Here is a 13,602-nt window from a genome sequence, read left to right as displayed (position 1 = left end):
GAAGGGAGCAGTAAAGAGGTGTTTCAAGCAAGTTAGAATGACTGCAGGGAAGCAGCCATTCAGGGTCCAGCAGGGCTATACAAAACGAGCTCTAGAGCAATAGTTAGCTGTTGCTTAGAACTGGAGAAGCAAGGACTGCGGGCCTGGCTTCCTGGAAGAGCAGCAGTGCCAAGTACAGCTCAGCGTGGGTAGGGACCACGGGAGCAAAATGCTCTTGGTTGATTGCTAGGACTGAGCCAAAGACAGTATGCTGGCAGGGATGGACCAAGGGAGCAAAACGGTCCTGTCTGGCTACCAGAAAATTAGTAGAGACTGAGCCTGGGGAGAGCAGCAAAAAGAGTCTCCAGGGAGGACACTGTGGGGATACAGCCCCATACCAGGGCTGGAATATTTAACAACCAAAGCCCAGGAAGGGCTAGAGAGAGACAGATCCACGTGGATTATATATTCCAGAAGGGATCTGGGTCTGGTTAATGCAAAGATAGGGTGCAACTCAGCTGGAGTGCTGTCACTTATTTCCCGCCCCCCAAACCCACCAGAGAACCACTGAAAGAGGTCACCAGAGCTGAAGAACTCAACCCTGCCCACTTGTGGGGGTACTTGAGAGAGGAGGGTGCCAACCACATTACAAGTGGTATCTGGAATAACTAGCCGTCTCCCTATACAGGCAGTCCCCGGGTTACGTACAAGATAGGGACTGTAGGTTTGTTCTTAAGTTGAATCTGTATGCAAGTCGGAACTGGCGTCCAGATTCAGCCGCTGCTGAATCTGATCAGTTTCAACAGCGGCTGAATCTGATCAGTTTCAACAGCGGCTGAATCTGATCAGTTTCAACAGCGGCTGAATCTGATCAGTTTCAACAGCGGCTGAATCTGGAGGCCAGTTCTGACTTACATACAGATTCAACTTAAGAACCCCGGGCATCCCCAAGTCAGCAGCCGCTGAAACTGATCAGCAGCTGATTCCAGGAAGCCCGGGGCAGGGGCTTCCTGTAGTCAGCCACTGGTCAGTTTCAGCAGCAGCTGACTTGGGGACACCTGGGGCAGAGCAGCTCAGGTGCTGCTGGGTTGGTCCAGTGGCGCCCAGAGCGGCGCTACAGGACCAACCAGCAGCGCCCCAGCTGCTGTACCACAGGCGTCCGAAGCAAAGCCGCGGAGCACGGGGGCAGCGGGACAGCCCAGACGCGCCGTGGCTATCCTGCTGCCCTTGGGCTCCGTGGCTTTGCTCTGCTTTGCTCCCCGTCCCCCTGGTCTGCAGACCAGGGGGACGGGGGCAAAGCGGCGGAACACGCGGCCAGCTGACAGCCCAGACCCGTCTGGGCTGTCCGCTGCCCGCGTGTTCCGCCGCTTTGCTTCCTCTCCCTGGTCTGCTGGAGACCAGGGAGAGGAAGGGCCCCGTTCGTAACTCGGGGACTGCCTGTACTCATTTTTGGACATTGTGAACTTAAATTAGAATGATTTCCATCATTAAAACTTTCACAGATTGGTTATTTCTATACCCAGTGCTGGGTAGGTTTGTTGTTTCAATGTCTGCTGTGGATCCAAATAACCTTTGGATCAGGCCTGCAGTTTCTATACCACTGTGAAACAATGGACCTAAATTTGCAGCAAATGCCCCAAATTTATGGTACATTCTAGTTCTATGGCGGACTAAGGAATCTAATGCAGTAATATACAAATTTAGCTATAAGTTGTCACAATTCTTATATGTCAGCTTCTCTATATTAAGAGACTAACATTTTACAAATGTGCAGATGCCAGTTCTCCCACAGGAGGGAAGAAGCTACTTAATTATACTTACCGACTTAATGCTCTGTTACGACTACATTTCCTACGCCTTTCAAAATGTTGCTCATCATCAGACGAAGAGGAGGAAGATGTGGAGTCACTGTTATGGATTGCATGCTTTCGTCTGTAATAAAATATTTAAAGAAAACCAGTAACAAGCTTAAGTATGTGCTTGCTCTTAAAAAAAAAAAAAAAAAAAAAAAGTCAAGTTACTAATTATTCCAAATTCTACCTCATAATGTACTGAGGGTGCAGATCCATTAGGTTATTCAGCACATTCCCTGTAAATATAGGATTGGTTTCCTATTTGTTATACACTTCCCTTAGGGGATATAAAAATCCTCACTGATGCAAAATTGTTTTAGTACCAAAAAAAGTAAAAATGTTTACAGTAAACATGTAAAATATATCAAAGATTTCAAATGCGCTACTGATTTTAATTACATAAAACACCACCTTAAGGATCCTGTTTTTCAGAAAGCACAGAGCATATTACCAGAAACACAGGATCCTTTAAGATTTTCAAGTTGGGGATAAAAAGTTAAGACATCCAATAACCACTAGTCACTTTTGAAGATCCCGGACAAAAAGTTTTCATCCTCAAAAGTATAAAATTTAAGTTCTCAGTGAACAATGCGGATTACCAGCGTGCGCCTGGTCCCCCCCACTACGCCTCTGCTGAGATGGTGCTGGGGGTGGGGGGGGTGGGGTGCTGGCTTTTAAACTGGCTCCCCCCAGCTTGCTGCCTCTCTGATAGAAGAACTGAGGAAGGGGGAGAAAAGGCCAATGGGACCCCCCCCCCCATCCTGAAACCTTCCTCACCTCCAACCCTCACTATCGGACCCCGTTCCATATCCCTAGCCCTCCCCCAAATCACTCACACACACACACCTCCCCCCTGCCCTGAAGGACCCAGGCAATGCTGGGTAAGTCTTCTAATTACTATTATTCTGAAAGTCATTAAGCGACTTTACATGATGTGACTGCCACCAATACCGATAAATGAGAATAATCACCATCCATATACCAACCTGTTAATCCTTTTGCAGTATGGACTTCGAGGCCCTGCAGGGCTAAAAGGGAATCTTCGTCTCACAGGAGAGGATGGACCAGTGTAGAACAGCTTGGGCTTTCTTTGGTGCCTTGGCTCTATTAAAAGCAGTTTATTTAGGATATTTTTACATCTTTAAAATCAGAGTAAATACCACAAATTAATTATTATATGGCAGATTACAGTAATAACTAGGAATTACATTTCTTTTGTTAATGCCAAAATGTGTTTAGATTTAAGATAAGTCATGAAAAACAATAGAAAACAGTAACACTGGAAAGTTACTGGCAAGTAGTTTTTATTTGTTACTGTTCCTTCAGGAGTATATAGAATGGCTTTCCTAATCTTGATCTTAAAAAAAACAAAACCCTTCATTAAGAAACAGTAGGCATATGTAGAATTAATTTGTAATTTATTAGAAACTTATAAAAATGTAGTCGAAGAGTAATTGTGTTGTAAACTGGAAATAAATAAAATATATAGGTTGAATTATGCAGTGATCTTAATCACAAGATCTTTTGTAGGTTAACACCATGGAAGCTAATTCTGATTAAATACTGCATTATCTGTTCAATTTGGAACATACAGATTTATAAAAAAGACAAAAAGTGGAGCATTACTAGTCAACTGAGTGCAAAACAGAGTGGAGAAGATGCAGGAGAGAATAAAAGAGGCCAGATATCTCAGAACAAAGGAGGGAAAGCTAAGAAAATGAAAATGTGTTTTGCCAAAGATGGGTGTTTCTGAAGCCTATAACTATAGACAAGAAACAAGGTCACCAGAAAAGACATGTACGACCTACTTTCCAATGGTGCTTGGTAGCGTACAACAGTTTTCCTCTGTCTAAGATCATAGCGCTTTTGGTTATCTTCTCCATCCTCATCCTCCTGGTCTTCAGCTTCTTCTTCAGATGATTCTAATATTAATAAATTACACTTTCTCTTAGTTTAATGGAAAACAACAGAACCTTAATTCATTGATAACATATACCATTAATATCAAGCATATTTAACATAAATCTAGCTAACTGATACAAAAGAAATGCCCTTCATATTCTTCAATGTTAAGGTTCAGAAGCCCTTTCTATTGAAAGGAAGACTCTTCAAAATGCTCTAAAATCCTCAATTATTTGGATTGCCTTAACATTTGATGTGCTTCACAGGGATGCCACGTGGAGTTTGTCATGCAAATATGGAGTTATCTGAGCAGAGTTCCCAAAACACAGCTTTCCATCAAAACCTGCATTTCTTAAGGTTGACAGACTACTACTATTTTTTTTTTTTTGAGACAATGCCTGGCGATCAAACCTAGGTTCTGATTGTCATCCAAATGTTCTCAATCACTTCACTGTTTCTCCAGATACTACATGGCACCCACTACCTCTTTGGAGAAGCAACACTGAAATTGGTAAGGAAAGGAGTTAACTACGTATGCTCTAAACATACATTACATGGACATGTACAGAAAGACTATCCAAGAGAATTTCCAGCCAGAAAAGTCACTTGACCTGTGTGGCTCAAAGGGACATGCTGGGGCCATGAAATCTGAAATACACTGAGACATCTTATGCTTGAAAGCCCTTCTTTGCAGAAATCTGAGAAAACCTTAGGCATGTTTTTAAATATGCATCTGTTGAGCTCTTTTTGGGGAGTACAGGAGATAGTTCAGAAGGCAAACTAATAAAGTAAACATGTGGATGTTACACCAGGAAGTTGAAGAGTAAAGAGAAAAAGGGTTTGGGGGATTATGAGAATAAGGGAGGAAGGGTCTTGGTGGAAAGGGGAAAAGGACAAGGTCAGTAGTAGGTAACCTCCAGGCTGCATGTGGCTCCACTGTGGTTCTAGTACAGCCTGTGCACCCTCCCTCTGTGCCCCTGGAGGCTAAGGGCTCTGCACTTACCTACTTCTCCTCCCTCCCAGCACTTTCATCTCACTGTGAATCAGATTATTCATGGCTTTCTGGAAATGCTGGGTGGGAGAGCAGGAACTGGACATGCTTGGGGTAGGAGGCAAGGAAGAGGCTAGGTGGGGGTTTAAGGAAAAAGGTGGAGTGGAAATGGGGTCTTCAGCAGAGAAGAGGGTGGATCAGTCCCTGGTAAAATGAGAAGTGACATACATTTAAAGCAAGGGCCCATGTTAGTTACATGCTGATAGCAAACACTGAGTCGTGCACTCCCTCTGCTTTGTTACTTTTGCTAGCAATTTAATTTGCCCCAATAATGGATCACATTATATTGAAAAAGCCATGAAAAAACAAGAATTAAATGCAATGTATTTCATCTTATTCTCAGAGTTATGGTCACAGCACATGCCCAATTTCAATCTTGTGGCCCACTGAGATGGAGGAGGGCCATTCATGTGGCCTACTCATTATCCTTGCTTGCCCATCACTGGATTAGGAACTTGGAGGTATGTCTATACCGTGGAGATATTTTGGGATACTGGAAGTATCCCAAACTAGCTACTCGGCATCTATTGAAGGAGCCCGTTATTTTTGAAATTTATTTCAAAACAACAGGCAGCTTATTCCGACATCCTGGTAATCCTTATTCCATGAGGGTTAAGGGGAATTTTGGAATAGTGAATTATTTTGAAATAAGCTATTTCGAAATAGTATCAAACTAAGCTATGCAATTTGTGTAGTGCAAATTGTGTATCTTATTTCGAGCTAGGGGTGCTGTACAGATGCACCCAGGCAGAAAGCAAGCAAGATGAAGTGGCCAACACCATAGTCTTCCTTTCCATACGTGTGCCAGGATTTTGTGAGGATAGGGACCTGATGGGTAGTTTGGAGATTCTCCCCCTGCCAATCACATGGGCTCTGAGGCCCATGCCTTTCTAAGGTGATGAGAGGCCCTCTCCCTTTCCCGTGTGTGTGTGTGCTGGTATCTAGGCAGCTCATAAAAGTAGCTCATATTAAACTTTCAAAAAGCAGTGAATGAATTGTTAAGGACATGCCATCCCCACAATGGGTAGAGGGGCTTGCCAAAGCATGGGGGAAAGCAATCAACTTGAAGGGAGGGCCTGGCTGCAGTAGGACATAAACCCCAAGCCTCAAATAACCCAGCTTGTGGCTTAATTTATATAACCAGGTAGCATACAAAACTTCTAGTGATCTGCTGCCAGTGATGTTTATTCATCAGCAGAGGACACCAGACAGCAAGGAGCAACTTTTCATGCACTAATAATTTAATTGGATGGAAAAGGAAGGCTGAGCTGAAAAATCTGACAAGGAGGCTACATGATACAGGGAGGGAGAAAAGGAGGTGAACATCATACTGGTCTTTTCACATACTCTAAGTTAATGTTACCAACATGAAAAGAAGAGTCAAGACTTTTCGAAACAGATTATGTCTGATTTCTTTCTGACCTGTCAGCACCTTCACCCTCCAAACATTTCAAAGCATAATCATTATACCAGTCCACCATAACAAACTGAACAGGAGGTGGGACAGCCATTCATAAGTGTTTACCTTTGGCTAACCACAGTAGCACCTCAACTGAAAATAAAGGGAAGAAATACAACTACCTCATAGACTCATAGACTTTAAGGTCAGAAGGGACCATTATGATCATCTAGTCTGACCCCCTGCACAGCGCAGGCCACAGAATCTCGCCCACCCCTCTTAGAATAATCCTCTCACCTATGTCTCAGATATTGAAGCCTTCAATATCGGAGTGGGCAATAATTTTACCTAAATCGGAGTGGGCAATAATTTTTTGCTGGGGGCCACTTAAAAAAATTTTAGTAGCCCCAGGCCACACCAGAAGGAGTAGGGCCATGATGCTTTTGGGCTTCCCCACCCACAGACCATGATTGGCCTGGGGTAGCCCCTTTGCTCCCCCTCAGGTTCCCCCTAGACACCCATGCCCCTGGCGGTGAGAAGAGACGTCCTGTGCTCCCCCACCCTAGGACTGCCAGGTGTCCATTTTTGAATAGTCCGGTATTTGAGCTCTCTGTTTGGGAAACAAATTAAGAAAATATAAATTAGAAAATATAAGTGTTCGGTATTTTCTAAAGATGTAATGTAGACTGTGATGTAATGTCAAGTGTGTCTGGTATCTTCGTTGAAACCATCAGGCAACCCTACCCCGCCCCCAGACCAATCAGAGCCTGGGGGCAGGAGAGCAGGCGAAGCCACTTCAAACCACTGCGTGCTCCTGGCAGGGTGGAGGAAACTTCATGCACTTCCCTCCTGTGACCAGATCCTAATTGGCCTGGGGTCGTGGGAATGGCAGGGCCTCTGTGGGCCAGATCAACCCGCTTGCAAGGCAGGATCTGGCCTGAGTAGGCCCTTTTGCCCACCCTGACCTAAATGAATATTAACTCCTACAAAAGACACTTCTTTCAGTTAAACAGAAGTACCAACTATGAAATTCACTGACAAAAAATGATTAATAGTTAACATAACCCAATAGTATTTCTTGCCCTTCCAGAATTTTAAGTTCAGCAAAATCTTCTGCTTTTTCAGAGGTTTGAAATACAAACTTAAAGGTTCATGACAATGCAAGCTTAACTCTGCCCTTTTTAAGCAATGCCGCAGTGTACCCAAAATACATACTTGTCAACTGCCTTTATATATAATGTAAAATGTTAAAATCCTGGTGAATGTGGGTAAAAAGCTGATCTGGGACTAGAATCTGATAATTTTTACTCATATTGTGAAAAGAGTAAGTTAAGAAAAAGTACAATGAAAATCTAAACATGATTAACGTCTACTATGTACAGTAAACTTCCGATAATCCGGCACCTTTAGGACCCAGGGGGTGCCGGATTATCAGATTTGCCAGACTATCAGAAGGGGGGGCTATAAGGGGTCTGGGCTGGGGTGGGGGGATGCCACCCGAGGCCCATCATAGCCCCCCCTTCCGATAGTCCGGCTCTGCCCCAGGTGTCCCTGATTCAGCCGCTGCTGGTCAGTTTCAGCAGCAGCTGAATCGGGGACAGCTGGGGCGCTGCCGGGTTGGGTTCCCAGCCCCGAGGGGCAGTGCTATGGGACCAACCTGGCAGCGCCCCAGCTGCTCTGCCCTAGGCGTCCTCGATTCAGCCACTGGTCAGTTTTAGCAGCGGCTGAATTGGGGAATCTGGGGGCAGAGCAACTCCAATGGTCCAGCTGCCCAAAGCACTTCCGGGTTCCTGATGGTGCCGGACCATCAGGAGTACCAGACCATCAGAGTTTGACTGTATACTGTAGTAATGCTTTAGAGCAGCAGTTCTCAAACTGTTTGGGCTCCGGAGCCCCAGCGGTCCACTGATTGTATGTGTAGTACCTATCAATGTTTCCAGTTTGTCAACCTTGCGGAGACCTGGAGATGTCTCAGGCTCCACGGAGCACAGTTTGAGAAACACTTCTTTAGAGCATTAAACCAGATCAGAGCCCTATTCTGCTAAATACAATACAAGTATATAGGAAAAAATAGCCTCCCTACCCCAAAGCCAGCATGGAAAGCAAAGTTTGATACAGTCATGAAAATAATTATTTAAATAAAAGTTCACATGAGAGTTGGCAGATCTACATACTCATGATCATACTGCCTCTGCCCTGAGCACTAGCTCCGTACTCCCATTGGCTGGGAACCTGCTGCTGGCTGTTTCTGGAGTGCAGCATGGTCATCAGTGTCAGGGGAGGCAGGAAGCCTGCCTTAGCACCACCAAAGCAATGGTGACCAGGAACCGCTCAAGATAAGCCTCTTCTGCCACAGCTGTGATACCCCCAAAGCTGGAGCCTCCTCCTATACCCAAAGCTCTCAGTTCCATCCTCAGTTCCACTCTGGAGCCCACCCATACTCTAGGAAAATTAAGTTGGGTCACGGGCATCAACGATTTTCTTTAACTGGGTCATAAGAAAAAAAAAGTTTGAAAATCACTGCTTTAAGACCATATTACATATGTTCACTACAAGACAAAGAAAATTAAAATAAACAGCGACCTGCACTGCCATCTTGATTATCAGTGGTTTCTTCATCAGTTCTTTGCTCTCTCTTTTGCTTTCCTCGAGTGTACATATCTAGATTTTCCTAATTATGGGACAGAAAAAAAAAACAGTGGCAGTTTTATAAAATATACACATACTTCAGACCCTGCAGCACGGACATCATATACACAGCATATTTATCAAGATATTGCATATGTATAAATGGATAAATTGAAGTGTGGTTATACTCGGTAGAACTAAAAGTAGCATTGGAAGACCAAGTTTACTTTCTCTTAATAGTCACATCCCACATGTTCCATTTCCTTTCATAAACTCAATCAAAATATTGTATATTGATACTGAGCAGAATAAGCATTAAGGAACAGAAGAATTAGAAAAGTCAGTTCACTGTTTTGCCTTTGTCTTCCTAGTTAATACCTTCTTTCATGGACAATAAAATTAGGAAGGATAATCAGTATCCTGAATGAACTTCTCTCAGCACCAGTGAAAAGTATGCAGCTACACACGTAAGTTCCAAGTTCCTAAGCTGTATTAGGAATGTAAAATCCTGTTTAATTGGTTAACCGGTTAAATATAATGTTTAACTAGTTAATCGATTAAAGAGGGGCAGTCAGGTGGGCCCCAACTGTCGTGACCCAGCTGGAGTGCCCCCTTCCCCCCCCCCCAACAGTCTGGGACTGCCCCAACCCCAAACCTCCCACTCCACATATGCTTTTTAGAGGAGGTGGAGAGGCACTGCTGCTGCCCCTTTCCCAGATTTGGATATGGACATTGCTGGCTGTTCTTCGTTAAGGAATGGGAGGGGGAAGGAAAGGGAGAAATGCACAGCTCATCTACCCCCTGTGCTTCCCAGCCAGAAAGAGGAATGTGTACTACATTCCTCTTTCTGGCTGGGAAGCACAGGGGGTAGATGAGCTGTGCATTTTGCTCTTGCTCCTTGACAGGGGCATGAAGGTGAAGAGCAAGCAACTCTGGTACAAATCTTGGGGGGGGGGGGGGGGAGAGAGAAAGAGTGCTTTGCCCGCCCCCCCCCCCCCCCGCCTTCTCCTCTACACAAAATATCCCCCGCCCAGACTCCCTCCTCATTTCCCAACCCTGACCCCTCCTTAAGGGCCTGAGCAACACCAGGTAAATAAGCTAGTTAAAAAAAACCAAACAAGTCATTTGGTGATCTAAGACGATCCCCTTATGCCTCTAAAGAAACATTATGAGTCCATATTTACTTCCTCCGCATCATTGAACACTCCAAGATCTTCCAAGTCTATCATTCGACGTCTGCGCATCTTCTTCATGTCATCCATTTTTTGTAATACTGCTTCTGCAGTGCTGAGATAAAAAAAGTGACACATACGTGAGGAGTTCAGACAGTATAAAAAAAAAGTGCATCAGCATGAAATTTCAATGGGATGTGCTTAAAATTATACTGTCAAACTGACATAAATCAGCTTTTAAAAAATAAGTTCAAAAATAGTTCAGGTGCTGCACTTGCTACTTACTCTCCCCAACTATATGCATGGACTAATCATATTTTACCTTTTTTTTTTTAAAAGGATATTTCTTTCCTTTATTGCTGTGAAAAACTCACATAAATAGGAAAAATAGAGAAATATTTTTCTTATATCAGTTTTTGGAACAAAATGTTTACTCGCCCAAAACTGTACTTCTAGATTCTTCCCATTGTTTAACTTACTAGCTGTGTATCCTACTGCTGTTGAGCTTTGAATCTCCAGGTAAGTATGACAGGGGCTGCACAAGTGTCATACTGTAGCACCAAACATTTATAGGATAGAATACAAAGGCAACTGCAGCACTTATGTAGATCCTAAGCCAATCAATTCTTTCCTTAGCTACAAGAGAAATTCTATCATTTAACCCTCCCTCTCGCCACAACTTGTACACAAGTGGAATGAAATCTATTTAGTACATAAGGAACTCCTGACACCAAGGAAGTTGCTGCACCAATCCATCATTGTTTGGATATATACTTCTTTGATGCATAAGATGGTCATAAAAGATGCTCATAGAATCACTAACATCCCCGAATCAACCAACTCCTTTCTTGGAATGGTTTATTCCTAAATCAGAACAGAGGAGAGACAGTATTTGTTGTTTCGACACCATGCTACTGGTTTCATCATAATTGGCATTTTCTGAACTGAAGATGATAGTAGAACCAATTGTTGACTGCAAAGCGAATCAGGACCCCAGCTTATAAAGACAAGCCTAGACTCACCTGACCCTATAAAGCCAGGGTTAGAGCAATGGCCCCCAAACTTGTCATGTTGCAACCCCCTTACCCTTGTCCACCCGCCCCCCCTCTGCAGCTGAGAACCTAGGTCCGTAGTAATGATTTGGCTCAGAGGGGGAAGGCAGGAGGTCAGAACAGAGCCGGGGGCAGGGCGAGGCTGGGTGGCATTCACCCCTCCCCCATCGGGGTTGCCACAGGCTGTGTACCCCAATCATCCATCATCATCCTTGGTGATCTCTAAGGGGTATACCACACAGTTTTGGAAACACTGAAGGCTTTATATTAAGCAACAATCCAGGAACAGGGTCTCCAAGGCAAATGTATGCATGATATTCTAAGGATATAAAACACTCCTTTAAACTCAGTCTTGGTAGTTCTTTGAAGACAGGATTAATCACAATGGTTCAGAGGCTAAAACCAGGGTCAAACTGGCCTATTTGCACAACAGCAAACACTACATTAATATATCTAAAAATACTAACATCAACTACAGGAAAAGCTTGGAGATCAAGTTATTGGAACAGAGAAGAAAGGCCCTACAACTGACAGCAATCAGGAAGGAAACAATGTGGCTGGGACCACATGGTTGTTTTGTAACTTTGGTTCTGAACTTGATGCCATGGCAGATAATTGTGCATTCTCCAATTCTCCACTGGGTACTGCATTATAGAAACTCAGCAGTGTCATGGGGACATATATAAAGAACTGTCATAGTGAATTTATTTTTGGCAAGCACTTTTATAAGTTTAGTTCACATGGTACTCAAGCACATGCAAAGTCATTAGGGATTGCTACCATTTTTGGAGGACAGATCACTTACTTGGTTATAAGTTTGTCAAACAAAACAGACTGGTTTGTAGTACTATAACGACTTCGTCTGATTCTGCCACTGCGACGCACTTCCACATCCCCATTCCCTCCATGGACTTGTTTGGCAGCTTTCACATCAGCTCTGGTTTTCAAAGACCTGGTGACTAGAATTACTGTTTATAAATGTACATTATATTAAGGAACACATTTCCCCCTCAAATTTAGAGAATTTTTTTTTTAAACACAAAAAACCACCAGTGTTGGACTTTTGTTTAAATATGTGAATTATTGCTTTGACCACAAATTCCAATTTTAAAATTTAAGTGATAAACACACCTACATATTATATTCTACACTTAAAAATCACTCATGTACACATTATATCTAACTGATTTTAGAAACTATAACCAGCTAATTTAAGTATGCAGTTTATAGAATAGCTAAGAGCAACCTAAGATAATTATTCCTATCTTGTAAAACACAAACTGTGTCCAATTTTAGTCTACATATTCTACACTTATGCTGTCAAGCTATTTACTAGCATTTTGGGTGCCTCCATTTTTGAGCACTCAACAGATAAAAGAATCACATTTTCAGAGGGTCAATGTTCACACTTTCAGGAGATTTAATTTGTTTCTAGTTGTGCACCCACACTCAAAATCTCAAGTCACTTTTGAAGAAACCTGGAAAACATTTATATATGGCATCAGTTACCTCACATTAAAGGCTTGATTTTTAAATAGTTAACATACAGTAGCAATTATTTCACTGTTGTATCACAGTTAAAACAGCACACAAAATAATCACTTAGATCACACTTTACTAAACCTAAACTTGATTATAAACATAGGTCTTGGTTACAGGGTTATGAATTTACAGTAAACAATGAGAAGTAGAAGTATGTCAAACTACAGGTTTTGCAGTCAAGTACTGCTCTTGGCTTCATAGAGATGCATATAAAGTTCAGACAGCTTAGCTATGCGCAATCAGTAACTTTCAATGACAGAATACAGCCTACACTGTATTCTGCTGTTAAAGTTAGTTGCCTGAATCTGAGCTAAAAATACTAAGTATCAGAGGGGTAGCCGTGTTAGTCTGAATCTGCAAAAGCGGTGAGGAGTCCTGTGGCACCTTATAGACTAACTGAAGGGTTGGAGCATAAGCTTTCGTGGGCAAAGACCCACTTCGTCAGATGCATCTGACAAAGTGGGTCTTTGCCCACAAAAGCTTATGCTCCAACCCTTCAGTTAGTCTATAAGGTGCCACAGGACTCCTCGCCACTTTTAAAAATACTAAGTTAATTTATTCAGCACTGCAGGTTGATTTCAAATGAAACAATTTAAATGACACAACAACACAGGCATTTTAAAACTTAACACTAATTAAAAATTGGAAAGACTTATTTTCTTCCTTTACCTTCTTTACAATCCTCATTTTTTTTGTCAGCCTGCAGCTTAGCCAACTGCCTATACAAAGAAATGGGAAATAAGTATTATTGCTACTGCTTAACTCATTTGGGCATCAAGTTCTAAGATTTAATTAGCTTAAAAAAAAATCAGAGGCTTATAAAGACAAAAGAGCCATTATTTTTACAGGACCCAAAAACCACAAAAAACAATCAGGGGACCATATGAAGATATTGATCTGGGAGGTATGTGTAATTCCAGACATGTACACATATGGATTTGCCCTACTGAAGTTTTAAAAAACAAATTCTAAGGTCAAACAGTACTGTGGCTTTCCTTGGGCTTGACTATGGTAAGGAGGTAGT

The 13,602-nt window shown here is 42.8% G+C and overlaps 1 protein-coding gene across 4 annotated transcripts in view; it reads right to left on the bottom strand.

Annotated features, from left to right (window-relative positions):
- ATAD2 (ATPase family AAA domain containing 2) overlaps window positions 1-13,602 on the bottom strand; it is an 88,165-nt gene that overhangs the window by 71,825 nt on the left and 2,738 nt on the right. For all 4 annotated transcript variants that reach the window (XM_025178690.3, XM_075920165.2, XM_075920164.2 and 1 more), the window contains exons 3-9: window positions 13,248-13,297; window positions 11,842-11,995; window positions 9,997-10,099; window positions 8,768-8,855; window positions 3,641-3,754; window positions 2,819-2,936; window positions 1,801-1,911 (exon numbers count right to left, since the gene is read on the bottom strand). In XM_025178690.3, the coding sequence (XP_025034475.2) occupies window positions 1,801-1,911; window positions 2,819-2,936; window positions 3,641-3,754; window positions 8,768-8,855; window positions 9,997-10,099; window positions 11,842-11,995; window positions 13,248-13,297 (738 nt within the window). The remainder of the gene's footprint in view (window positions 1-1,800; window positions 1,912-2,818; window positions 2,937-3,640; window positions 3,755-8,767; window positions 8,856-9,996; window positions 10,100-11,841; window positions 11,996-13,247; window positions 13,298-13,602) is intronic.

This window comes from Pelodiscus sinensis, chromosome 2 (assembly GCF_052426305.1).
Source record: "Pelodiscus sinensis isolate ZL-2025 chromosome 2, ASM5242630v1, whole genome shotgun sequence".
NCBI classification, from domain to species: Eukaryota; Metazoa; Chordata; order Testudines; family Trionychidae; genus Pelodiscus; species Pelodiscus sinensis.
Note: the sequence above shows the minus strand (reverse complement) of the source record. Positions and strands in the feature narration are given on the sequence as shown.